Consider the following 25321-nt stretch of genomic DNA (forward strand, 5'->3'; position numbering starts at 1 on the left):
GACGGAAAAGGCAGTAAAACCTTTCCAGGCGGCGTGGTTTGACATGCGTCGAGATCCACTAGCTTGGAGCTCCCGCAAGATGAATGCGGGTCTCGATTCAAAGTATGACTGCACTAGGTTGTTTGGGCTTCAAAGCATACTAAAATGAAGTCTTCTTCGAACTGTTTCTTTGCACTAGGACCCCTCTAGATGAGTTCCCTATGCCCGTTGGCTCAACAACACAGATTTCTCGTCCATATTTTCTTACCCTTCTTCGCCTTGAGTTTCTGCATCTAGCATCGGTAGGTTCGATGGGTTTGATGAGTTCTGTAGTTATGAAGAGTGCAGGACTTCAAAACATTCGCTTAGCAGTCAGTGGTCAACCTCGCGGACTCCGAGTACAGTACTAAAGGCACATTGAGCAGATTTCTACGTTTTTAACAAAGCGTAAAGGTCAGAAGGTCATTATTGTTCTCTATCGGTCAATCCTCCATGCCTGTTGTCGCCCAAAACGTCTATTGTACCACACCACCTGCCCACCGCCTGCCCACCACCTGCCATTGCCCATCAACACGCGGATTGTAACGCACCTCCCACCACCTCAGATTCCCACAGCAGCATAAAGGTCATGAATTCCCCTCCTCAAACCTTGCTCAAACTCCCACACAAAGTTCCCTCTCATACCTGACTCCCGCACCCTCTTCAGCACCCAGATTTCCAAATTTCCAATCTTATTCCCGCCGCCAACTGTAGAGGCTCCTTGGAAGAAATCTTGTGCATCCTTGTATCCAACCTTCCATCCATTTTCATAGCGCCAGTGCTCACATGGCGTATTAGGGACGAGGTGGTCCCAGTAGGAAGTGTGTTGGTTGACGGCGGCATACATGCGTTCGTCGCGATGGGAGTTTGATCTATCAAGGAGAGCGGATATGCTAGAGGAAGGGGTGGAATATGAGGGTGGGGAAGTTACTGCAGAGGAAGAGGTTTGTTCTTGGAAGCCCCATTCTCCGCCTGGGAACCAGTCCTGAGGGTAGTCATTAGAGGGGCATTTGTGTAGGTTTGTTGCTATTTGGATGAGTGGGGGGGGAATAAGGAAGAGGGGCGGTTCTGAGCACTACGCTCTCGCACTGATTATGATGGAGGGGATTGAAAAGTGGGAATCCGGATGCGGACTCACCATCTTCCACGTCCAGAAGAAACTTCCACCGCTACGTTGCTGCCATCTCCGACTCTGTGCTTCGCCAAATTCTTTCACCAAGACTTGTTTTGGTGTGTCCCCGCGCTTTGACCAGCTATCTTCGCTAAGGACACAGCTATATTCGCCGACAACGACCTGGGCAGCTCCACGGTCTATAATGCTGCCTTCTTTCCCATTAAGCTCGCTAAGCTTAGTGCTGGCTTCATTGATGATCTGCTGCGGTGACTTGGACGTGTCCTCGCCTGTATGTGCCCAATAGTAGTGTGTATCGACAACTACAGGACATGTGGGCTGAGAGGGCATGGCAGTGTTCTTGATGAGACTGTAGTTGATTGCATTCTCCAGGTTCCAGCCGTCGGAGATGATGACGGGTATGCTGGCATCGATAGCCGAGATGGCGTCAATGCAGTCGTTGTACCAAGGATTCATAGGACTCCCCCATTCACATTCATTAGCAATTTGGATGCCAATGACGCCATCGAGCCCTTCCACAACTTGCTGAGCCAGGAATTGGCAACAGCGGATCCCGAGGTTGCGGTCATCTTGAGAGACCCAGAGGTCAGCGACGCCGCTGTTGGTGCCGGAGTGGTCTTGCGTATTCGCACCACCAGGAAGCGCGTGGAGGTCCAGGAGGGTGCCGATTCCGTGCATGCGGAGGCGCATGACAAGGCTGCTGATGCTACTCCAGGCTGAGGTATAGACAGCGGAATATGGAGCGAAGGGGGTGTTTTCTAAGCAGGAGGGGAGGAGGTCGTAGTAGCCGATCGGAAGACGGATAGATGTGGCTAGAGGATTGTCAATAGAAATTAAAAAAGAGATTATAGTATGATGGCGTTGTTCATTGAAGTGTTGGGGGCGGTTAGGAGTTGCGTAGTCATGTGATATTGGTACAAATTTTGGGCCTTGAAGATAGGAGTGGAGCTCAAGGTTGTCCATGCGACGGAGGAAGACAACGGCTTACCTCTAGCCTCCTGGACCAGCCACTTGATATCCTCATCCGTCACAGCATTGGCCCAAAACTCTTCAAACTTCTTTCTCGTCTCATCTACCCCAATCTTCTCCACCCATGCCTTGACGGCTTCCAACTCGCTTGACCCAGAAGCGTCTTCAGGGAACATAGAATTCCGAAGCCATCGTTCGAGAACATAGACCGATCCGAGGTTTGTGCCGTGGTGGTATCGATAACGGATGATGTCGAGGGGCGTGACGGGTTTGATGGTGGAAGGCTGGTCCATTTCTATTCCGCGTCGGAAGCCTTGCTGGTGTTGATGTTGAGATGGTTGAGCGGGTGGCTGGTTGGTTCGTGGGTCGATGTCGAGGATGCTTTGGAGTTCGGCTTTCGCCTTTTTGAAGAGCCCTTTCATAGATGAGTAATCTTCAAAAGACCAAAGGATATGCCGAGTACCTTAACACAAGGTACTTTTAATTGGTTCGTTTGAAGTTAATGTTTTAATAGAATGCGCGTAGGTGTTTGATTATTGAAACAAGGTAAACGTGAAGGATATGAAGTTGATTGTTGAGAAGAAGAAATCTTGGAGCACAAGAAAGGAATTTATAGTCCGGTAAACAAGCACAAAGGCAACCGCACTCGAGCCGTTAATTGTGGAGAAGTAGCGAATCCGTCTGCATACTGGGTCGTGATTGCTGATCGGCTTTCGTGTGAGACGTAACGTGAGACCAAGACTTCAGCACCTGAGCGATCGGGCAGTTCTTCTCCGACTCTTCTTTCTTTCAAAGTGTAACTATGGTAAAGTGCCCCCGTTGCTTAAGGTAAGCTTTGTTTGAGAGCCTGTACGGATCCGTAATACCACCATGTTCCTTGCGCTCGTTGATCCCAAACCGATGCCCACATCTATTGATGTCGATTATCTGCAAGAGGCGTTGAAGAAGCCTTCGCCTAATAGGTACTCTATTCAACTATTTTTTTTTAAAGTCTTCTTCATGAAGACACGGGGGCTAGCGTCGAAGGAACCGGGGGAAATTCCCAACTTCGAATGGCTGACTTTATTGCCTTAGCGTGTGAAGCTATGGTATAAGTCCGGCTGAGATCAGTGGCGAAGAACGAGAGGGTTTAGTGTCTATTTCGTCGATATCAAATGACATTAGAAACGATGAAAGGAAAGGAACAGCAGCTTAAGAGTGTGTGCCGTTGAAGTTCGACCCCCGCTAATGAGATTCTGTCCCATCCGACCAATCAGCACAACCTGGTCCGAGCCATCGATTTCGAGCTTCTAACTATGAACGCGACTCTCTGTCACCACAACAAACACTCGACAACAACACTTCTCTTTTTTCCTTTCACCCTCCAATTGAGCAGTACATACACCGCTTATTCTTCATTATTATTCCCAACATTCTCAGTCCTATTGTTGGCTGGTAAATTGACCGCCACTACTATTGATCTTGTTCAAACGCGTGTCTCGCAAATTCCAGTATACTGAAATACTGAAGTCAACAGCCGGTATGAGCGCTACAACAACACCTCACAGGACGCAAATGTCGCCCTACAATAGTCCGACAAAGTCACCCTCGCGACGCGTCCTGGGAGACCTCACGCCAAAAGCTATAAACACGCCTTCTAAACAGACCGTCACATCCCAGCAAGCCCCTTCTGGAGACATGAGAACCCACACGAGTCCGCTGAAACAGGTGCAAACTCTCTCGCCACACCTTCTCTCAAACGCGGACCGTGTTCCTGCTAGTGGATATCAATTGGGCAGGAAGAGGAGTATATATGAAGTGGAAGGTGTCGAGAATGTAGAGAACATAGTTGGAGGGTTCAGAGCACGCGATGGGGAGCTATTAGGCACGGGAATGCCTGTTACGGCTGCGGTATTGCAGGCCCACACTGTACTTCACCTCTGCCGTAAGACGCGTCTCGCTCTTAACTAATCTCAGGCCTAGGGAACCCATGTCCTGGACTTGATCGACGATGAAGAGCTATCTCCTACAGAACCAGATACCCCAGAGCCCAGCGGGGAAGAACCGCCAGTCTCACAGGAAACTTCTGCCAGCAAGGAAAGCTTCTCGTGCTTCGTGAATTACGGAGCCTGTGACAATCAACCTACGGAGTATGATCAAACAGCCAAGGAAGCGGAGAGCAAAGCAAAATCTATGGCCGCCAAACTCCGGATCCGCCTTCGAGGCGCATACTACAAAGTTGAGACCAATCAAATCGAAACCCCATGGTCGAAAATCATTTCCACGATACCCTCATCCTCTGATTCCCTCAACACATCCACCTCCAGCGCCGCAACTTCGTCCGGCACCGAGACAACGCATTCCATCCCAAGCATAACTCTCTCACCAGCGCGCCGTGAGTCTGTCACCCACGTAGTCGCGAACCTCGATCCCTTAACCTACTTCCCCAAGCTCGCCGCCGCGCCAATCCTCCTTCCTACAGCGTATTCCTCCCGTCTAATTCACGACTATCACGTGCCCTCCTCCCCACCTGTTCCCAAATCTGTGTCCCCGGAACAATTAATGTCACCAATTCGCACGGACGCGAAACTCCGCCATTTCAGGACCCCTGTCGCGAAGAAGCTACGCGTTGAGGCTGAGGTAGATGACGAGGCAGAAGAAGGCGGCGATGAAATGGAGGAAACGGTTCAAGAGCGACTCGAGCGATTACGGGAGAAGCGATTCGAGGACGGCGACTTAACGAGTTCGGTTATAAAAGGACATGCGGCGAAGGGATTGTTGGAGCTGATGGCTGGAAGGAGGTAGCTAGACCCCATCTAGTTTTGTGTGTCCCTGAAAAGAGACGGCAATCGCGTCGTGGCAGGGAGTGAGGAAGCATACTCTCTGTTCTCGATCATTCGAGATTAACACCCTTCCACTTATATCATGGCAACGATATCCATGTAAACCCGAAGGATGCATTTGGGCACCATTATATCTATCTCTCTGTCTCTCTGTCACTATTTGGTATCTATCTATCTTACGAGAAACGGCATTTAGATCCGACGGGATTTCGAGCTCGAGTCTTCAGAAGGCATATTAAAGCCGTGCTGTATGACCTGAGCTCCGCGTGCTATCACGTCATGAACGTCCAAGCATCCATCCACAACATACGATGCGCTAAAGCGAGTCGAATATCAGTGGAAGTGGAAGCAGCCAAGAGCCACAACACAGCTCCTCCCACTCATCACACTTAGCACAGTGCTCCATTGACTTCCCCTCCATGAACCTGGAACTGGAACTGAACCGAGGAATGAATACTGTGGACTTTTCGATCGTCCTTTGCTGCTGTGTGAGAGTAAAATCAATCTCTGTTAGCCACGCCAGTAGACAAGCTACTAGATGAACTGAAGCCGAAGCTGTCCTAACTCTGTTCTACCTAATCTAAATGTTGTGTTGAAGACGGCTGCGTCAACGCTGTGCGGATATCCCATCTAAGATCCCTCAACACTTCTCCCTTCTCCCTCTCCATCTAAATTTAACGTTTCTGCGTCTGTGTCTCAGCCTCACAACATCTCCGCCAAGTCTCCACCACCCAATCGCAAATCTTCTCGCTCTCCTCTGCTAAAACGGGGTAATGATGTCCCATCTGAAGCTCCAGAACATCGCTTTTCCCCTCTGCTACTTCGTATGCGGTTTCGATGAGTAGTTTCCCGGCCCATTCGAATTCGTCTTGCTTGCCTTGGATGTGCAGGGTTGGGGATTGGATTTTTTGTGTTTCGATGGCGGAGAGGGTTTGTTGGTTAAAGGAGGGGGACTGGGACAGGGGTTGGGAGAGGAGCGAGCGTGCAGATGAAGGGACGAGGGGTGGGGGGTAGGAACCACAGACTGATAGTCCGAAGGCAAAATCTAACCAGTCTAACCCCTCTCCTTCCGCCTGCCCCCCCTCTCCACTAGCCTTACTAGCAGTTGCAGCCTCCACTGCCCTCCTGATCTCGCATCCCTTCAATAATCCAGCAACCACCCTGGTACCCTGTGAAAACCCGATTAAGCCAACGACGCGCCCGCCTTGAGACCGCACTTTGCTCACGGTATTCCGGACCAGGGTTTCTACTAAAGGAGGCATTAGCGAGGATGCGAGGCCGGCTTTCATGCTTTCAGTGGTGACGCGGTCGGAAGGGGGAACCCAGCGTTTGAAGGGTCCGCAGCCTTCAAAGAAGGGGAGGACGCCGGGCCCGGCGGGGGAGGGGAAGGGTGCTGGGGATCATTCGTTAGTGTGGTGTGTGGACAGGTTTATAATCTAATTTTTGAGAATGGGGTAGCAAGAAATATGTGGTTGTGGTTGTAAAATAGACTCTTTGAGTCCTGGGAGGGAGGGGTTACCTTCACAAGAAATAATATTAAAATGTGTTTTCAGATGTCTTGTCAATCGTGCTAACTGCACTGTGTGTATCGTGCCATTTGACCCTGAGCCATGGAATGCGAGAAGAGTTGGTTTGGTGGGCTCTCCCGATGTGGAGCGAGGTGAGGAGCTAGGTGTTAGATAGATTGGGTTTGGATAGAAAGCCGCCATTTTGGGGTGAGGTGGGAGGATATGGACTGTAGTGATGATGGGATAGCGTGAGATGGCAATTATTGGAGGGTTGGGAGGGAGGAGGTTTGCGGTATAAGGGAGGTTGGAGAAAGCGTCAAGCGTGGAAGGGTGCTCGCACGTGATTAAATCTCCGAGTTGAAGGTTGCAAGCTTGAAGTCGACGTCGAGTGGCGATGTCCGTCGTCGTAAATACCAGAATGCGAAGTTCCTACAGTCCGAATATCTTCTCTTTTGTTGTCTCGCGCCGATATCTTCTCAATATGTGACTCCCTACAGATATCGACGGGATCACCAAATATTCCTTGCTCTTTCTCCCAAATACTATTCCAGCGACGTTACACAGAAGTCTAGTAGCCGGGCAATCTTGAGACCGAAAGTAAGATAACCACACAGCACAGTTTCAAGAGTGTTTTCGCGGCGGGGATTGAAGAAAGATGGGGGAAGAAGCCTGGAGACTGTGGTGGATGAAATCGGAGGCCGAGGGTAATCGCCTAATCAGGACTAGCGTAAATTTACAATCTCAAGGCGGCACAAAGTTTTGCAAAGGCCAAAGGGGGGACGGTGAGATTGTTCACAAATACTACAGATTTTAACGTCTTATGCCTGAGAATGTCCTGTGTGAACCCAAGACTTCTACGTAAAGACTACTAGAGATGCACGAATCAATATTTATATCTATATTTACTTCTTGCCATCAAGAACACAAAGGATGAATTCATCCAGGGTCTATATTGGGTGCTGAATATCGATCGCTGAGCAGCGATGAAAATACTCAAGTTCTTTTGCCGCTGTACCTTTGGACTGCATGATCGCCCAAATAGCGGCAGTTGAGTATGTCTATATCAAATGCTTAAGTACTCCAACTCTTGACATGAACGTGTCATCCAACATCCCCCCTTTCTCGGGCTCTCTCTTACTTTTTCAAGACCACAACGTTTCTTCCATGCACACTCATTACAGATCCCTCACCGTCTTAACTCTGCTCTTCCCACCGACTACATACCCTCCAGCCGAAGTACTCCCAGGAATCTCCGTCTCCACCATCTCAAGCCCACTCAGACTAGGATATCGTTTACTGAAACTGGCCATATCCCAATCGTCTTCTCCACTGGTACCACTAACGCCTCCAGGAGCGGGCAACGGCTTGTCTTTTCCGGTAACGGGATCTGCCGATCCACCTGTCCTCAGGGCCTTCGGTTTCGGTGGCGCTGATGGCCGTTGCCCAGGGGGTCCTGTTACGGTTCTAATCGCTGCTGCTACAGGTGCGGACGTGGATATAGGGGGTTGTTGACGCGGCTTCGGAAAAGTGAGGTCCGGAGATTGAAGTTGAGGTTGAGGTTGCAGAGTAGTAGGTATGGCCTTTGGTAGCGGTTTTCGTGCAATAGCTGGAGGTCTGCTTACAGGTATTTGTTCTTGCGGTCTCGTGGGTAGAGGTTTGCCAGAGTCGGTGTAATGTCCATAGCCCTCTGCGGTGCGACTCGTACTGACATGCTTAGTATCATCTAGGAGACTTCTGACACGGTTTTGGATTGTCGAAGCGCGAGATGGTCCTGCCTTGCCTTTGCTGTTCTCGCCTTGTTCTGCGAGACGCTTGCGGTATTCAGCAGCGGCATCAGCAACACGCTTTTCTTCCTGCGACAGCCGACGTCGCTCTAGCTCGCGGCGCACTTCGGGTGGGAGATCTTGGGTCTCGTCGATGGCACGCTCGTCATCACTCGTGCCACCTGTCGCTTCTGAACCCGCAATTGGGGTAAGGATTTTACCGGAGCGATCGATAAGCCGGTCAGTAGGTGTTAGCGGTGGATCTCGGTCTTGATTACTCGAGCTATTGCTTTCAAACTTTCTAAACGCGTCGCCGAACTTGCCCTTGACGATATTCTTTGTATTACTAAGAGATATTGAGGGCAGGCTTGACCGCTTCGATTGCTTCGATTGGCTACTACTCCTGCGATGGTGCTTCTTCAGCCCCGAATCATCTTCCATGGCCCGCAGAAAGTCGACGTTTGATGTAATATTCTTCTCTTCGGCTTCGGTATCCGAGTCTTGTATTGCACCCGAAGGCGGGCCTCGGGATAGAGACGGGGCGTCGAAACTACGCCCAGGAGCCATTTCGCGATCGCGGAGGTAGTCGAGATTTGACTCGACATGAACACTCGTAGGTCGAGGACGGGAATTGGCAGACTTGGATCTACCAAGAGTGTCGCTGATGTCTAGCGCAGAAGGCCGCTGACTTTCGAGGGATGGTCTTGATGATGCGGGAGATCTCGGGATAGAGAGCGCAGCTGTTTGAGACATCGACCTAGACGATTCAAGTATTGATGGACGCGGAGGAAGTGTGTAATCGGGCTTCAAGGTTGCCAGGCTGGTTTGAGGTTTCTCCAAACTCCGAGGCTGGCTTAACGTACGGCTGTGATTGGGAGAAGAATCCGGCACACGCCAAATAGCTCGCTTGTTGACATCAGGATACTTCTGCAGCCCCGGGGAAGGCGACGGAGATGTTTGGATACCGGTCGACACCATAGCTGGTCGCTGTGGAGTTGGCTGTACAATGGTGGGGTTTGGTTGCCGTACGGCCTCCTTTGGCGGCTCGTATGGTTTTGACTTCGTAACGGAAGTGGATCTCGAAACGCCTGAAGAAGAGGTATTCGAAGAAGGTTTCGTCGTCGGTGTTGGCCCTGTTTGGCTTACAACAGGAAAGGCAAAGGCATCGTCCGCTAAGGCCTGCGTCACTCGCTTGTTAATCGTGTCTTGTTTGGGGTCAGATGTTGGTGCCTGGCCGAACTCGAACTTCTGTCCTCGGTCATGCAATAATGAGAACTCGTCCAAGGAAGGAAAGCGCGCAGCAAGCTCGTCAGCAGCCGCACTCCTGACCTGGACGTTCTGGGAATCAAGGGCCGCAAACGGATCTGATGTAGTCCCTCTCATGGGTGAAGGACTGGGTTTTGCTGCAGGAGGTTGCTGAACGGGGGCAGTCGGTCTTCCTCGTCTCATGGGAGTGATATCTGGAATGGCCTGTACTTGTTGCACAGGAGCAACTTTCTGCAGCCCGATAACAGGGGGAGAGGAAACCCGGGGCTCGGGAGAGGGAAGCTGCTGGTTTCTCCGATCTTCTGATTGGGTTCGGTTGGAGTAGATCTGCAAGTGTCAACTCGGAAATTCGGACATGAATTCAGCATCTTACGTCTTTGATAGGAACACTTCGGTGCCTCATGGAGCAGACCTCGACCACTACTTGGTAGATGTTTGGTCGATGTTGGGGATTCTCCCGTAACATAGATGCTGTTCAGAGGTGAGCTTCAGGGTATTGAAATTGCTTGAGGTATAGCTACGCACCGATAAGCTTCTTTATGCGGTCCGAGAATTGGGGGTATGACGGGAATTTGTAGGTCGCATTCAAAATGGCCATCTGTCCCACCTCTTCAAAAGGGGTCGTGTAGTAACACAGCTTGTAAAGGAGCACGCCCAAAGCCCATATGTCACTTTTTTCGTCTATCGGTTGTTTCCTGTAGACGTCGATCATCTCGGGGCTCCGGTACTGGAGCGTGGTATGCCGTTGTACGTCGTCCTCGATCAGGCGTCCTTCGGCGGCTGTTTTTGCAGCAGGTCTCGGCGGAGCGGTGGATCCAAAATCACAGAGCTTGTATATCCTCGAAGAGCCGGAATTGGTAATGAGTACATTTTCAACCTTGAGATCTCGGTGGAGCAGCGGAGGCTTCAGGTAATGCATTGTCGCAACGCCCTCTGCGACGTCGGAGAAAATGTGTAGGATCTCTGGCTCGGTTAGTCGGTGCTGCAGCCGCGTGTTCATGAAGTCAATCAGGCCTCCGCCAGAGCAGTATTCCATAAGAAGGAAGACCTCGTAACCCCCACCCTTCAGCTGCGAGGCATGCGAATCCATGTATGTCACAATGTGTTTGTGGCCCTTCAACTTCTTCATCGTCTCCACTTCAGTCCGCATGTTTGAAAGCGCCTCCTTATCCGGTACTGCGACTCTCTTCAAGACGCCAACTTCGGGTGTTCGCTCTGAGGACTTGGGGATGCGAACTAGGTAGACATGGGCGAATCCACCCTCGGACAGGTATTTCTCGATGACGACGCGGTGATTGCCCACCTGAACTTTCGTCCCCGAGGCGAAGGTCCCTGGAGGAGCATTGGAAACAGGAGCCGAAGCGCGGTAGGCCGCTGGCTGGTGGGGGATTGAGTGTGCAGCGGAGTTGGCGTATCGTGCCGAGGAGGACATGGTAGGAGGTATAGAGGCCTGCAGGAGTGCAGGATGCTCGATAGACCTAGGGCGCGAACATGTAGGTAATGAGGCGTGAAAGGTGGGTGGTTGACAGACTCAATGAGCGTGTGTGGTTGTGTGGGAGTTGTTGAAGGTCATAGGGCCGTGCCTTGTGAGTGCATCATTTTACCTGCAACCTGCAACCTCTAATGGCGGTGTCAAAGCCACATTCGCAATCCACTAGGCCGCAACACTTGCACCTCGGCGAATAAAAACAGATATTATTATCTTTACATCTCTCGAATAGCCTAAGAGGAGCATTCACATTCCTCTAAATAATTCCTCCAAAACTCCTCGGCCTCAATCACGATATATTGAGGTGTGGCGCAGTGATTGGGCTGCCGCACTCAACCGACGACCCTTCCCTCGGACAACCAGATCTGAAACACAGATGCGAACAGCAAAGTTCAGAAGCTGTTGACAACAACCTAAAGCGGTCATACAGATTAGGCAAGCATTTGAAGATGTTGCCGGATTTGTGTCCCGAGCTGCTTCAGGTTAATATTGCCGGTTTTAAGGATGCATGGTATAGCTGGAAGAAACATCACGAACACTCGCTGCGGAAAACGTCAACTCCAGAGCGAGTTTCAGGAACTTGTAACTCGTAACACTTCGCACTCGTGTATGGTCACCTAATGGGCCCTGTGAAGTCCCAAGCTCCCCCTCGGTACTTGGAACAGTCAGGGTCCTGCTAACCCGCTTTGAGGTTCAACGGGTTCAGGCAATCACCAGGATCATTGGGTTTGTATCTGAAGCCATCCTAGAATTCATCTGGATGAGCAAGCAGGTTGGCTCGTCAACTACTCGTCGAGGAACATAGAAGCTGACTCACCACCCAAGTCACGTGCAACCAAGTCATCCATTTCGAGGAACAAATTCACAAAAGGGAATGTTCGGACATCGTCAATAACATAGTTTCCGCACCACCACTACCCCCCTCGATGTGCATGCGGCGCCCAAGGTCCATCCGGGAGAGATGAAAGTGTGGGGACCCCGGGAACGGCTGAATCGGCTCTGGTTGAAGGGAACGATTGCAGTTCGTATACTATGATAAGAATGCAGCCTATCACTTGAGTCCTCAGAATGAGAAGGGGAAGCGCGAGCTAGGCCCGAGCGAGGCCTAAATGTGCCGTGCAGAGATCCCCGAATTGTCCGGTGGGTAAGCGTCTGACAGGTAGATAACTCTATCCCCACAAAGATGCCGTGAAACATTATCTGGAGGAATCTTGAATTGGCCGGATATGTTTGAACTTCAGTGTTTAGGATGAAGTAACATCATTGCCCAACAGAGATGGGAAAAAAGCGGTGGAAAAATTGATAGACTCTGAAAGGCAATGCGCATACCATGGGTAGGAATATGAATGACTTGTGAAGGGATGTATAATACAAACCCGACCTAATGCCGAACACATTTTTGAATCGGGGGGGGGAAAGCTAAGGACTCCCTGTTCGGGGTTCACATTGCCAAGACCACGACATAAGAAGGTGTGGTGAATGACTAGCGCCGTTTCGGTTGGCCTCGTGATAACTCGGTCAGTGGGTAAAGAGTTTGGACAACGCGAGTCGTAGTGGAATTCAATTGACGTTCTCTAGAAGAATGTCGGCGCTTCCACTGTGCAATAGGGGTATGACGGCATCGGGCGTAATTGTGAGGGACGTGGATTGCCAAACCAGGAATTGTAGGATCCCAAGTAGCGGATGCTGTGTCAAGGCTTGAACTGTTTCTCAACACGAGGGTCCATGTTCCAGGCCAGCAGTCAAGCCCGGGACTGTCTTTGCGCCCGCATCCCTCCAGTGTTCTTCTTCTCCAAGGTGGTTAACTGGTGTCGTTGTCCTGCAGACGCCAAGTGACAGCCACGCGGCCGCAGATGTCATATATAGTTGTTTCTTCTGTGGTTCGGACCAGGTGTGCAGGATTGTTTACACCGCCTCCACGGGTCAAAACAAGCAAGCAACGTTGTGGATGTACCCGGCAGAACCTTCGGCTCTCTTGGGATGTTGAAACCAAAATGGACAATAGTGTGTGGAAATACCCTGCAGCTGGTGTTGAGGATCTTGGAGATCTAGATCGGAGCATCCCAGGAGGCTCTGCGTCTCGGCTGGGAATCAGCGAGCGGGGTCGCGCAGCAGTTCAGTTGAAGGCAAACTAACAATAAGGCCAGACCCGGCGAGCGTCACGACAGCGGCTGCAGTGAGACAGCCGGCCACAGTGATGGGATGATCAGGTGTCCTGCTGTTTGGCAACACATGACGGCTCTAGAGCGTGGACAGGAGAGTAAGTCGGCAGGGTGAGAGACCGTGACGCCGATGGTGAAGCCATTCACCAGGACTATTCAACCAGGACAAAAGGGGCTACAAGCATAGCCCAGCCGTCACCGCCAAGCCCGTTGGGTTGATCCTGCTCGCAGGGACGCTGACGACTGCAACCACTCACGGCATCAAAATCCACCTTCTCGTCGCCCGCCAGCGTCCCTGAGTATTTACATACATAGCACCTCGTCGCCGCCGCCCGCTGCCCACGAGAAGGCACTACTTGATCATCTGCATTACCAGATATCCCTTTATTTGTTTGCCCATATCACTCCGCAAGGTCGCTGATCATCACCAACCACCAACCTGCAACCCGCAAGACACGGGACTGCTACCGAGCCAATCGCCCAGCTGGACAGACACTCCACCTCACGGCACAGCTACTGGACTATTCAAACCTCACCCTCCTGGCCCCCACACACGCTGTTACACACTCCCCGGACACTCACCGTGCTGCTTGGCCCAGCTTGTTGTCAGTAAGCTGCGTCGCTTAGACGACCCAACCGCGGATCCTCGCGCGCAATCACGACCGACGCCCTGCAACCGACGACGACCTACGTTTTCACCCGCCCACCAGCCCGCCTCCTAACAAACAACACACATACAACAACATTTGCCTCTGCACATCCCTACAATCATCATCTCATCATGACGCGCTCCCGTCGAGTCCAGAGAGACCTCAGTACCTCCCGCTCCGACACCTCCGCATCCACCTCCCCCGAGCGGGGCATCGACGACGACAATGACTCCTTCATGCTCCAGCCGAATGATTCGCAGTCATCCCTAGCGCTGTCGGTATCCCCCGATTTCGACGAAGAGACGCTCCGCCGTGAGCTCGAGGAGCGATGTCGCGTCTCCCCCATCTCCCGCCTGCCCGCTGAGCTCATGATTGCCATATTCGCTAAGCTGTCCTCGCCTGGCGACCTGAAGCACTGCATGCTAGTGTCTCGGGAGTGGTCGAGGAACAGCGTGGGGCTGCTTTGGCACCGCCCGCAAACGAACAAGTGGGGCAGCGTGAAAAACGTCATTACGACGGTCCGGAAGGCCGACAGCTTCTTCGACTATGGCAGCCTGATCAAGCGACTCAACTTGTCTGCGCTCGGAAACGAAGTCAGCGACGGAACTTTACAGCCGTTGTCTGGATGCAAGCGTGTTGAGCGGTTGACGCTGACCAACTGTACAAAGCTCACGGATCTGAGTTTGACGGCGATGCTCAAGCATAACCGGAGTCTTTTGGCTCTGGATGTTACCGGACTGGACTCTATTACAGATAAGACGATGCTCGCTTTGGCGCAGAACACTGTCCGACTCCAGGGGCTGAATATCACCAACTGCAAGAAAATCACGGACGAGTCCCTTGAAGCAGTGGCACGTGCTTGCAGACATCTCAAGAGGGTAAATAGCTCGTCCATTATCGGTATCAATCTAAAGCTAACATTAGCAGCTCAAACTCAATGGTTGCTCTCAATTAACCGACAAGTCTATCATCGCATTTGCTATGAACTGCCGCTACATCCTCGAAATCGACCTGCATGACTGCAAGAACCTTGAAGATGAATCAATCACTACCCTCATCACCGAAGGACCCCATCTACGCGAACTACGCTTGGCACACTGTGGGCGAATCACAGATAATGCATTCCTTCGTCTTCCTTCCGAGGCTTCCTACGAGAGTCTCAGGATCCTGGATCTTACCGACTGTGGCGAGCTTCAAGATATGGGTGTCCAGAAAATCGTTCAGGCCGCTCCCCGCCTGCGCAACCTGGTCCTTGCTAAATGCCGGCTGATCACAGACCGTGCAGTTTTGGCCATTACGCGACTAGGGAAGAACTTACACTATATTCACCTCGGTCATTGTTCGAGGATAACGGATGCTGGTGTATCTCAGCTCGTCAAGTTGTGCAATCGAATTCGGTACATTGACCTAGCCTGCTGCGTGCTCCTCACCGACGCTTCGGTCACCCAACTTGCGACTCTGCCGAAATTGAAGCGAATCGGCCTGGTAAAGTGCGCTGCCATCACAGACCGGAGCATCTTGGCGCTAGCAAAACCGAAGCAACAGGGACATGGGGGCCCTGTAGTTCCGAGCGTGTTAGAGAGGGTCCATCTCAGCTACTGCACAAACCTGACGCTCTCAGTAAGTTCTCGAATACCTACAGCTATTCACGACTTTCCATAGTGCTAACGCTTTTCAAGGGCATTCACGCTTTGCTGAACAACTGTCCACGCCTTACTCATCTAAGTTTGACAGGCGTCCAGGCCTTCCTGCGCGAAGATTTGATTGTTTTCTGCCGTGACGCTCCAGCAGGTATGTCACCCAATCCTCCTATTCCATCTCGCAATACTGACTCCCCTCTAGAATTCAACGACCATCAACGCGACGTATTCTGCGTTTTCAGCGGCATCGGCGTGACGCGCCTGCGCAACCACTTGAACGTCGATTCTCGGATACTTATCGACCCCGACCGCACAATGTACGACGAGAGTGAAGAGCCCGAAATGATCCTCAACGTCACTGCGCAAGCCAACGGTATGGCGATCGAGGAAATGGATGATGATTTCGGAGAGGGCAGTGAAATGATGGGTCAGGATTAGGTTCCTCCCTCTTTCTACTTCGTTAACGCTTTTGCTCTCATAGGAATTCTTGGAAATTAGTGCGACTAACACTTCCAATCTCCTATTGAATCATCCAATATCGGAACATTGAAGCGGATCATTTTTTTCTATAGGTGCTGGCACGGTATGTGGTCGTCGATCGACATGACATCACTCACCTAATTCCTGTTCTTGGTCTTGCCTTCGGTCGAGTGTATGCTTTTATATGGTTTACTAGTCGGCGTTTCCTTCCTTCCTTTGCATCAAAATGGAGTAACAGAAGCATTTGTGGGTTTCCTTCTGCTGGATTCGATACTTCCTTGCATTTTCCTTACCTCTGGCTCGTTCTGGCTCATTCACCATCTCCTTCCTCATACTCCTCGCTTACGCTCACGACGAAAACGGCCAAGATGAAATTAAGTCAGTTTCTGGACGGAGTGCGATGGGAGATTGAAAAAGACAAGTGTGTATGCCTCTGTCTAGATGGATAGTGTTTATTGTAGTGTTTTGATGGATGTGGGTATGAATGTGCTTATGTCTGCGATACCCTTTTCTGTGGAGCGTGTTGGTGGAATTGGAGTTGGGGTTGGGAGGCGTAGAGGCGTATGTATACATGCCTGTATGCGTACATGTGGGACGCGAAATATGAGCGAAGCGTGACGGAATGCGAACAGAATAGAACAAGTCAGGACAGAACTTGAATCTCACAGTTCTTACAGCTCTCACTTAGTGCTATGCTGTTGAAGTTTTTCCCATTATCTGAGGCATTCAATTGTCCTTTGAGTTCATTCACTTCCCCATTCCGTCCAGATAACCCTAACTCATCTATCCCCCTGCCAAGCCCTACCAATATTCTATCTTAACGAGAAGAAACTCAAGTCTATATCACTAACAGGTACATTAAACTCAGCATCTGGCTCAGCATCCACTCTCCTCCAAGTAAGATTAACCCTGCGAGGTGCATTCCCAACTCCAACCTACATTCTCTTGCGCCCTCAACCTTAACTCAGAGCTTACGCCCAAACATACATACACGTATATATCCCTCATCCACAGTAAAGATCTAACCCATTAGATCAAGGCCAAGCCACCCTCGCCAACATACACGTACACAGTCTTAATCCTAGGGGCAGAAAAGAGAGACCCTAGTCAGTCAGATACACTGGCCACAAAGTATCGCATCAGCATGCGATGCAATACTTGTTCTGCATGCGCAGCAGTCTACTTCCATTCGAATTCCTGGCCTAGCCCCAACCTAGCCCGTGCCAGTCCAAAAAGACTGTGTGAGGTTACACAACTCGTGGTAGAGATTCTTTGTGACCATGAAACCCTGGTCTTAGAGGCCGATCTCGCTGTTTCCGCTCCCTTGCTCCCAGGTATATGAAAGAGCTTCATAATCAGGCTGGTCTCCAAATGAAGCTTTAAGGAGCTCGTATTTTGGGATATCGCTTCCGCTTCCGCTTCTGGGTAGGAGTTTGACGAGCCGGGTTTCTTGTTGTGTCCATACATACAATAGGAGAGATTCTCTCCATCCAATGATCCAAGCTAGCCTCAACTCGCCCAAGCCTAATCGGGTATCAAAAGTGTTTCGTGTATTGTGTGTCGTTTGTCGTGCCATGTCTCTCACTCCTTCGTCATAATCGCATCCCCAGAAAGTCGATAATATAATCTAATCCAGTCCGGTCCAGAACCATATGATAGTGTCTCTCCCCCGTCGTGAGAATACTCAGCACCAGCACCAGTACGGCGCTGCCCAGCTCAAATCAAGTCGTAACTATCAATCACTGCATCTCAACCTCCATCTCCTCTCTTGGCCTCCTCCCAGGACTCCTTTCCATACTCCTCCTAGGACTCTTCCCCCTCTCCATCGTTCCAAGTCCCAAGCTCGCCATCCCAGCCGCCAAGTTCTGCCCTAAATTCTGGCTGAAAGCCGCTGCACCTGGAAGAGAAACCCCAGCACCAGCATCAGAACCAACACCGGCCATCGGTTTCGGATGGATCGTCGAGCCCGCACCTGTCGCAACTTCCGCAAACTCCGTGCCCGTCACCACGGGTTCCTTCCCCAGCGGCTCTTGCAGCACCGGCGTGTTCGCACCCGACCGAACAGGCGTGCTTCTACCATTCGACGGACTCCCTAACCCACTACCCTGGGGCGTGAACAATGGAACCTTCGCGTTCATTTCGTCATCCTGCCTACCAAAGACTTCAGCCCACCATCTAGCCGGTCTACCTTTTTCGGGGAAAATGATACGTTCCTGCCCTCTAACGTTATCGTCGACAACAGCATCGTATTTCGGGTTAAGGAATTCCTCTTTTCGGCACAGAAAATAGTTCCATACGCTCCGTGTTCGTTCCGCGGCGCGGGCTTCTGTGCGTTCTTTTTCGTTGTCGAAGAGGAAGGTGCCATATTGGCAGGAATATAGATGGTACAGAAGACGGCGGAGAAAGCGCTCGTTGAATTCAAAGCGGGTTGGGTGTTGGTGCATAAGCTGGTAAGTAGCGTCTAGGAATTGGTGGAATACGGGTGAGAGTTCGTTGACTTTGGTTATACGATGTTCTTCGGCTGCGCCAATGGTGGTGGGTGTAGGTATCACGGCACTGGCACCAGTACCATCTACGGGAGGAATTGCGTCGGAGACTAATTGCATTTCGCCTCCGTTCGCTTCAGGCAATTGGGTGAGCGATTCGCTGGATTCGTTTTGACGATTAAAAAGACCTTTGGCACCGCGAAGCGCGTTTTCAAATGGATTACCACCTCCAGGGGAATCAGACCGCCGATCTATCCTCTCATTCTCAATCTGGAACCACTTGTCGCTGCTGAGATAACCGGAGCGATGACGGAACATGTGACCGAACGATAACCAGTCCTTCTCTACTAGCACAATGAATCCTTCCAACGTGCGGTAGTACGGATCTAGACATATCTGACTCAGGGCGCTGAGTTGGCTGGTCCGATCCCACCCGTCCGAACAATGAATTAAGACGTGCGAATGCATTATCCCCACAGTCTCCGCAATCAACCGAGCTCCGTCCAGTATGTTAGTCATATGCTTTGTCCAACCGCTCTTGATTAGCAAATTCCGATTTGGCGGCAAGTTGGTGATATCGGAATCCTTGATGGCTTCGATAACAGTGTCCAAAGACTTGCGCATGACGTGGATGTTGTCAATACCCAGAAATGCCTTCTGCGCTCCGGGATAATATTCCATCTTCTCTGACCCCAGTCCTACAGCTTGCATAGCATACGCGTTGACCGTTGGTCTCGCATCGACAATCATATTCCGCTGCTGTGCCCCGTAGACTTTCGGAGCGTCAGTCTCGGCTTCGGAGGAATCCGTGAGGTCGTCGACGATAGTTCGCCCCGAATTGACGGCTTCGGCATCAACTACTCCCACAAACGAACTATTAGCACTGGATTCCGTAAGATTGATTACGCTCGACTCGGGGCTTCCGCCAGCCGGGTTCGAAGGCGTAGAGGCTTGTGATGCTTTCCACCCACTATTGGTTGCCCAAATAGCTGCTACGAGCTTTTCATCCTGCGGGCTCCGGTTTCCGCGGATTCCCGGCGATGGCTGTGAGCTTCGTGTTATGGAGCAATTGTTTATGGGGTGGCGGTAGACGAGGGCAGGTATTCGGGCACGCGAGCGGTAGTTGCCTGCGTAGTTGAGGACATTATCTGAGATCTTTGTGGGGACAACGAGAAGGGAGGGATAGGTCGGGGAGTACTGCACTTTAGCATTAGAATATTGAAGCCCTAAATTCTGCCATAAAAATACGAACTTTATAGTCTTTGTTGATCTCTGATATCCTCCACCCCTTCTCCGTGTCCTTGGGACTGATGCCTAGTCGCTTCCATTCCCGCCGCGCATCATATATCTGCCAGCCATCTAGCTTGTCTTCTGGGGGTTTTGGCTGGTAGGAGAAGGCCAATAATTTGTCTAGTCGACCGACTTTACACGAAAGCCCTCGAATTGTGTCGTACACGTCGCGGGCTTTCTTCTCGTCGTCGAAGTTGAAGGCGAAGAAGGTGAAGTCTCGGCCACGGATCCGGATCGAGGGCAGCTGGTGTGAGGCGGGCGGAGATGGGCGTAGTACGCAGTAGGATATCATAGGATATGTTATCCATACTTCCTTCTGTCGAGGTGGCTTCGCGGGAGGAGGGGAGCCTGCAGGGAGCGGCGGTATGTAACTGAAGACCATATGGTGGGGCATGAGGTGCAGAGTGCCATCGAAACGTACGCCCCTTCGCCAGAGAGCAACATCTTCAACCTACAGAGAGGGTAAGTTATGCAATGCGCCAATCCACCTGGCAACTTGCCTTGCTGACTCGTATCCTCTCCATGGGAAGTGAATGTGTATTTAGTGGAGAGGTGGGGCAGACTGGTAGATTCGGATGGGTTCGGAGGGGCCAAAACAGAATAATCTGGCTCAACGAAAGAACGCTCTACGGTTAGGGGCAGAAAAGGGTTACTGAATACAAGGCGGGGCGCGTCTTTTGTTGTGCATGTTGGTGTTGCTGTGAATAGTTCACATGTCCGCAGCATGCACGAGCCAAGCCCAAAATATCTTGGCAAGACACTTGTCGGGTTGGTGGGAGAAAGGACACAACAGTGGAGCCTCTTGATGTCAATGTAGAAGTTGTTTACTGCCATTTCATCATGCGCTTCCAATTAAGGTATGCTAACCTTTCAAATTTCTTCAAAATACTTTGTGTCACGTATTTGAAAGAATCACCGAGCAGGCGCCTGACTAGGGATGATTCTGAAAGAAAGACCATTGAATACAATTGACAAATTAAACAAATTTTCCAAATGATAACTGTACAGATGAAAACACACGAATCACTGTCCTGTTGCGGAGCATGTATACACCCGAAGGCAGTTTTTCCTAGCAACCACTTATGATTTAGAAAGAGGCCTTTGAATCTCTTACCCGACAAAATGAGGCAGTCTGGTCACCAATGATATGCATCTGGCTTGATCTCAAAAGATCTGTTTTCTAAGCCGGAGGGGGAGGGGGAGGCAAATCAGTCGGGGGAGGCGGTGGGATATCGCTAGGAGGTGGTGGAGGCGGCGGAACACCCCCAGCTGGTGGTGGTGGGGGCGGGCTACCACCATAGTGCTGGAACAGAGGGCCAAGACCCGGCGGAGGAGGGGCGGCGTTGCCATATCCAGGGGCACCGAAAGCGCTGAGACCGGGTGGAGCTCCCGCGGCTATACCAGGAGCGGCTCCATGACCAACCGCCGCGTAATCACCATAAGGATATGCTGCTCCGCCTGGTGCAGCAGCGGCGGCAGCGGGAGCAGCCCATGGTGGGGGTGCTGCATTGTAGCCACCAGCGTTGTACGAGGAAGCATTGTTGGCCCATGGGGGTGGTGCGCCAGCGCCGCCATCACGTTCGTCGCGGTTGTTCCGAGTCCATGGAGCAGGTGCACCAGTCGGACCACGTTCCCAAGGCTTCATGTTGCGCTGCTCATCGCCGCCAAAGCCATCTTTGCCCCCATTGTATTCAATGCTCTGCTGAGGTCGGCCACCACCGCCGCCACCAGCCATCGACTCCAGGAAAGCACCCATCTCGTCCTGCGGTGGTCCTCCTTCGATCCTACTCCCGTTGCGACCTCCAAATCCGCGGTCATCGTTGCGCCAATCCTGTCCCTTCCGACGTTGAGGGCAATCACGGGCCATATGTCCGGCTTCACCGCAGACGCGACAGATGATGGTCGCAGTGAAATTCTGTTTCTGGGGGCAGTCATATTTCCTGTGGCCAATCTCGCCGCCTGTATTTTGATTAGCCAGTGCCGATGCGAAGGGACAATGAGTTAGACTTACAATTCTGGCAAGCTTGGTTCTCGTCGTCACGAAGGGTACCGTTCAGAGCAGCAAGCTCACGGAGCTGGTTACGCTTTAGTTCATTCTGGCCTTCGGGGATGGAGGCAGCCTAGTCAGGTCAGTCAAGAGTTAAAAAAAATTGACTGGTAGGGTATACAATACTTACAGTCTCGATGATGTTGTGAATCAAAGCTTTGGCCTTGTTGACCTTGTCTTCAGTGTCAGCCATGATAAGGCAGTGAAGATCTTCTTCCTGGTTGCTGGTGTGAGCGGCGTCAGAACGGCCTTTGCCTTCCTTGACAGAGCCTTTGCCACGGATAGCGATCTTGGCGCCGGACTCTCCTTCCATTTTCTTGAGCGTGTTACCACGGGGGCCAATGAGAAGCCCAACTGTTAGTGAAAAAGCTGTTGTTAGCTGGTGATCAAAGAGTTTGAGCAATATGGCGATACAGCGCGACGGGTTAGTGACAGTGCTGTGCAGCAGACCTCTGCAGTCTGAGCATGCAGAGCCAAGACGAAGGAAAGGGCAGAGAAAAAAGGGTTAGGAGTTAGAAATTGGGGGGTTAGTATCATACTGAAGTTAATCTCCGGGTAGTCATTCACTGGAACGTAGACTTTCTCTTGGGTCTTAGCTGGGCGCCTATAGTCAGAGGGCGGATGGTACTGAGGGATCGTCCGCATCGCTTCCGTGACGAGACGATGGCGCTCATCCTCTAATTTCTTGCGGTAGCGGAACTCGCGAGTATTGACACGACGACCGAAATTATCATACTGTGGAGGGGGAGACGGGGATCTGCGGGTTTGTTAAGTTAGAAGCTGTGCTTGGACAAGCACGTAGTGAGAGCTCACCTATCACCATCAGCCGGGACGACATCATTGATCCTCAGCTTCTGGCTAATCTCCTCGATACGCAAGTGCAGGATGTAAGCATCGATTTGTTCCGAAGTCATGTGGCGACCATCAATCAGGACGGGTAAGCCCATGAGGCCAGCTGCCTTGTTGTCGTTGGGGGCACCCCAACGGTTGCGCTTCTTGCGCCTCTTAGGGCCATCGACAGAAGGCTCATCTGTGACTTCGTTAGCAACATACTTATCAAATATAGGAGGTATACAGAGAGATGGGAACACGTACCGCGTGTCGGGCTTCGACCACGCTTCAGTTCTGGCAAGCCAGTCGCAGGCTCTGCAGGATTGTATCCTCCATCATCGGAGTCGCCTCCGAATCGGCGACGACCAAGAGGGACGTTGTTGGAGCCTGTGATACCCTGATTACGCCACGCCATAGTTAGTAGCAACTGTTGAAAAGCTTTGAGAAGCTGTGGGAATGGACGAGTTAGTGGTGTTGAGGACAAGGAGGAAGAGGCGCAGAGGCGAGAACTTCCAGCGCGTTTGGCCAAGACTTCTTAGCGGGAAAATTAGCGCCTTGATCACGTGCCATGGCCTGCTCGGTCGACCGTTGACCAGCAGCGTCGGTAGACATCCTCCACCGATGCGCCCCAACAGCCGCCATAATCACTATTTTCTCAAGGACTGGGCGACTTGTGTGAAGCATCGCGGATGTGGAATAATAACCTTGGAAGCATCAGTCCGCGGCTTTAGAAGCTCTCTTCCCATCCCGCCCACAATAGAGAAAGGTTCAGACTCGGCAACTCAGCGCAGATGTAAAGCCATATAGCACATTAAAAAAGTGAACGAAGGGATGCAGGTACCTGAGTACTGTATCCACCATCCCCTAGGAACCACAGCTAAATTCTCGCCATCATACTATGAGCTAATAGTCATCCTCTCATCTTCCTCTACTATCCTCATCTCTTCTAAACTTATACCCTCCAAGGTCCAGGTCTCGCCGTGGATTAACCATTCGCTCCGCGTGCGGAAGGGGAATTCAATCGCAATTGTAATTTCTAAGCAATCGATCTTCGTCATACTGCCCCTCACCCCACCTCACCTCTCCCAAAGCTATAAAGGTCTCCAAACTTCAAAACTCTCAACCTCATAACAACTCGCTACCAGCCTTCGGCTCTCCACTAATCTCAACTGGTGATATTTCAATATGTCTTCTAAAGAACCCTCCATTACCCTCTACACCACACAGACCCCCAATGGAATCAAGATCTCCATCACTCTCGAAGAGCTAGGGTGAGCTGTTCCCTCGACTCTACATTCCATATTACCTCTCCAAGTATCAACCCCTCATACTCACCCTCCCAGAATCCCCTACACCGTCCACAAAATAGATATCTCAAAAAATACGCAAAAAGAGCCATGGTTCTTAGCTATCAACCCAAACGGCCGCATCCCCGCGCTCACCGACACCTTCACTGATGGCCAACAAATTAATCTCTTCGAATCCGGCTCCATCATGCAGTATCTCGTTGCTCGATACGACAAGGATTATAAGATTTCATATCCGCCGGGGACGAGGGAGTTCTATGAGATGAACAACTGGTTGTTCTTTCAGAATGCGGGATTGGGTCCGATGCAAGGACAGGCTAGTAAGTGGATATCTTGTTTCTACTTCAGATATTTGCGTATCTTTCGAAAGGTACGGAAGGATTTGGTGGAGAAATGCGACGTGGTGCTGCGTTGGGAGAGGTTGCGCACCCACATCAAGGAAGTCTATCCCTCATCTCATGGAGGCCCACCTGCACTACACTACATCTCAAATTCGCCAAGTTCTACATCATATCCAACAAATACTAACATTCCCGCAAAGACCACTTCACCCGCTACGCCCCCGACATCTTCGAATACGGCATATCGCGCTACCAGAACGAAACCCGACGTCTCTACTCGGTGCTCAACACTCACCTCTCCTCCAAGAATATCCCCTACCTAACTGGTACCAAATGCACCATCGCCGACATTGCTCACTGGGGCTGGATCGCATCAGCTGGCTGGGCCGGCGTCGACATTGACGAGTTCCCGGCACTAAAAGCTTGGGAAGACCGCATGGCGGCTCGGCCTGGTGTCGAGAAAGGCCGACATGTGCCCGACCCGCACAAAATCAAAGAACTTCTGAAGGACAAGGCGAAGATGGAGAGACATGCGGCTGAAGCTCGGAAGTGGGTGCAAGCGGGCATGAAAGAGGACGCTGAGAAAGCTGCGTCTGCGAAAGAGCAAAAGTGAGTGTGGTTCAATTTCACTCCTGTGTAGTTGAATCCACAAGGTATACCTTGGGTTTCAGCTGCTTGGCTGTTAGTGGAAAATGTCTATATCCCCATGTCTATCGTCGTGTTCGTGAGGGGAACCCCATGGGGTAAATTTTAGTATCCACTCTGTGACTGGATTATCCATGATCCGATTCAAACTCTCCTCCACATGCGCTACCCTCGCTTTCTAACTTGTTAACCCCTCTTGCGGACAAGCAGATTGTAGACTTCCACATCCGACCAAGCCGTTCATGCAACCCCGTTCTGCAATGCCCCACATCCGCTGCCACGGGGAGAATTGATTGCCCACAATTCACCTAAAGAGGGGCTGGCACGCTCACCGTTATTGTTTCCCCGGTCGAGCGTTATTACAAGGAAAGGTAAGAACCATGAAGCGAGAAACATTGCAGCAATCAAGCGAAGAATTTGGCGAAGTTCCTGCTTTCGGCTGGCTGGCGTATCTGCATATCCGCTTTGAGAGAGG

The 25321-nt window shown here is 51.3% G+C and overlaps 9 protein-coding genes across 9 annotated transcripts; 2 read left to right on the forward strand and 7 right to left on the reverse strand.

The window, feature by feature from the left end:
- Positions 1-580: 580 nt before the first annotated feature.
- BDR25DRAFT_208279 (glucan 1,3-beta-glucosidase-like protein) lies at positions 581-2541 on the reverse strand (the record flags this gene model as incomplete). The annotated part of the gene is made up of 3 exons (XM_033684556.1): positions 581-1003; positions 1157-1962; positions 2139-2541. The coding sequence occupies 3 exons, from the start codon at positions 2539-2541 to the stop codon at positions 581-583; spliced, it is 1632 nt and encodes a 543-aa protein (XP_033553811.1).
- A 111-nt stretch (positions 2542-2652) lies between these two features.
- BDR25DRAFT_348874 (uncharacterized protein) lies at positions 2653-2991 on the reverse strand (the record flags this gene model as incomplete). Its single annotated transcript, XM_033694484.1, has 2 exons — positions 2653-2860; positions 2921-2991. The coding sequence occupies 2 exons, from the start codon at positions 2989-2991 to the stop codon at positions 2653-2655; spliced, it is 279 nt and encodes a 92-aa protein (XP_033553812.1).
- Positions 2992-5434: 2443 nt separating this feature from the next.
- BDR25DRAFT_251450 (uncharacterized protein) lies at positions 5435-7087 on the reverse strand. Its single transcript, XM_033686125.1, has 2 exons — positions 6461-7087; positions 5435-6334 (listed from the first exon to the last, which is right to left on the reverse strand). The coding sequence occupies exons 1-2, from the start codon at positions 6648-6650 to the stop codon at positions 5616-5618; spliced, it is 909 nt and encodes a 302-aa protein (XP_033553813.1). The 5' UTR covers positions 6651-7087; the 3' UTR covers positions 5435-5615.
- A 302-nt stretch (positions 7088-7389) lies between these two features.
- Positions 7390-11073, reverse strand: BDR25DRAFT_276598 (uncharacterized protein). Its single transcript, XM_033687558.1, has 3 exons — positions 10004-11073; positions 9852-9949; positions 7390-9805 (listed from the first exon to the last, which is right to left on the reverse strand). The coding sequence occupies exons 1-3, from the start codon at positions 10908-10910 to the stop codon at positions 7625-7627; spliced, it is 3186 nt and encodes a 1061-aa protein (XP_033553814.1). The 5' UTR covers positions 10911-11073; the 3' UTR covers positions 7390-7624.
- Positions 11074-13730: 2657 nt separating this feature from the next.
- On the forward strand, positions 13731-16052 carry BDR25DRAFT_42654 (RNI-like protein). The gene is made up of 4 exons (XM_033698554.1): positions 13731-14657; positions 14707-15399; positions 15459-15570; positions 15622-16052. The coding sequence occupies exons 1-4, from the start codon at positions 13911-13913 to the stop codon at positions 15855-15857; spliced, it is 1788 nt and encodes a 595-aa protein (XP_033553815.1). The 5' UTR covers positions 13731-13910; the 3' UTR covers positions 15858-16052.
- Positions 16053-17638: 1586 nt separating this feature from the next.
- BDR25DRAFT_321505 (phosphatases II) lies at positions 17639-20199 on the reverse strand (the record flags this gene model as incomplete). The annotated part of the gene is made up of 3 exons (XM_033691971.1): positions 17639-19582; positions 19638-20126; positions 20176-20199. 3 exons carry the CDS (start codon positions 20197-20199, stop codon positions 17639-17641), a joined length of 2457 nt encoding a protein of 818 aa, XP_033553816.1.
- Positions 20200-20751: 552 nt separating this feature from the next.
- Positions 20752-21791, reverse strand: BDR25DRAFT_42685 (uncharacterized protein). Its single transcript, XM_033698556.1, has one exon. The coding sequence runs from the start codon at positions 21540-21542 to the stop codon at positions 20856-20858; it is 687 nt and encodes a 228-aa protein (XP_033553817.1). The 5' UTR covers positions 21543-21791; the 3' UTR covers positions 20752-20855.
- Positions 21792-23190, reverse strand: BDR25DRAFT_42684 (uncharacterized protein). The gene is made up of 4 exons (XM_033698555.1): positions 22818-23190; positions 22536-22752; positions 21853-22479; positions 21792-21795 (listed from the first exon to the last, which is right to left on the reverse strand). Exons 1-3 carry the CDS (start codon positions 22966-22968, stop codon positions 22098-22100), a joined length of 750 nt encoding a protein of 249 aa, XP_033553818.1. The 5' UTR covers positions 22969-23190; the 3' UTR covers positions 21792-21795; positions 21853-22097.
- A 548-nt stretch (positions 23191-23738) lies between these two features.
- BDR25DRAFT_209183 (glutathione S-transferase) lies at positions 23739-24814 on the forward strand (the record flags this gene model as incomplete). Its single annotated transcript, XM_033684598.1, has 3 exons — positions 23739-23824; positions 23897-24180; positions 24402-24814. 3 exons carry the CDS (start codon positions 23739-23741, stop codon positions 24812-24814), a joined length of 783 nt encoding a protein of 260 aa, XP_033553819.1.
- Positions 24815-25321: the final 507 nt, after the last annotated feature.

Source organism: Lindgomyces ingoldianus, assembly GCF_010093535.1.
Source record: "Lindgomyces ingoldianus strain ATCC 200398 unplaced genomic scaffold BDR25scaffold_2, whole genome shotgun sequence".
In the NCBI taxonomy this organism is placed as follows: Eukaryota; Fungi; Ascomycota; class Dothideomycetes; order Pleosporales; family Lindgomycetaceae; genus Lindgomyces; species Lindgomyces ingoldianus.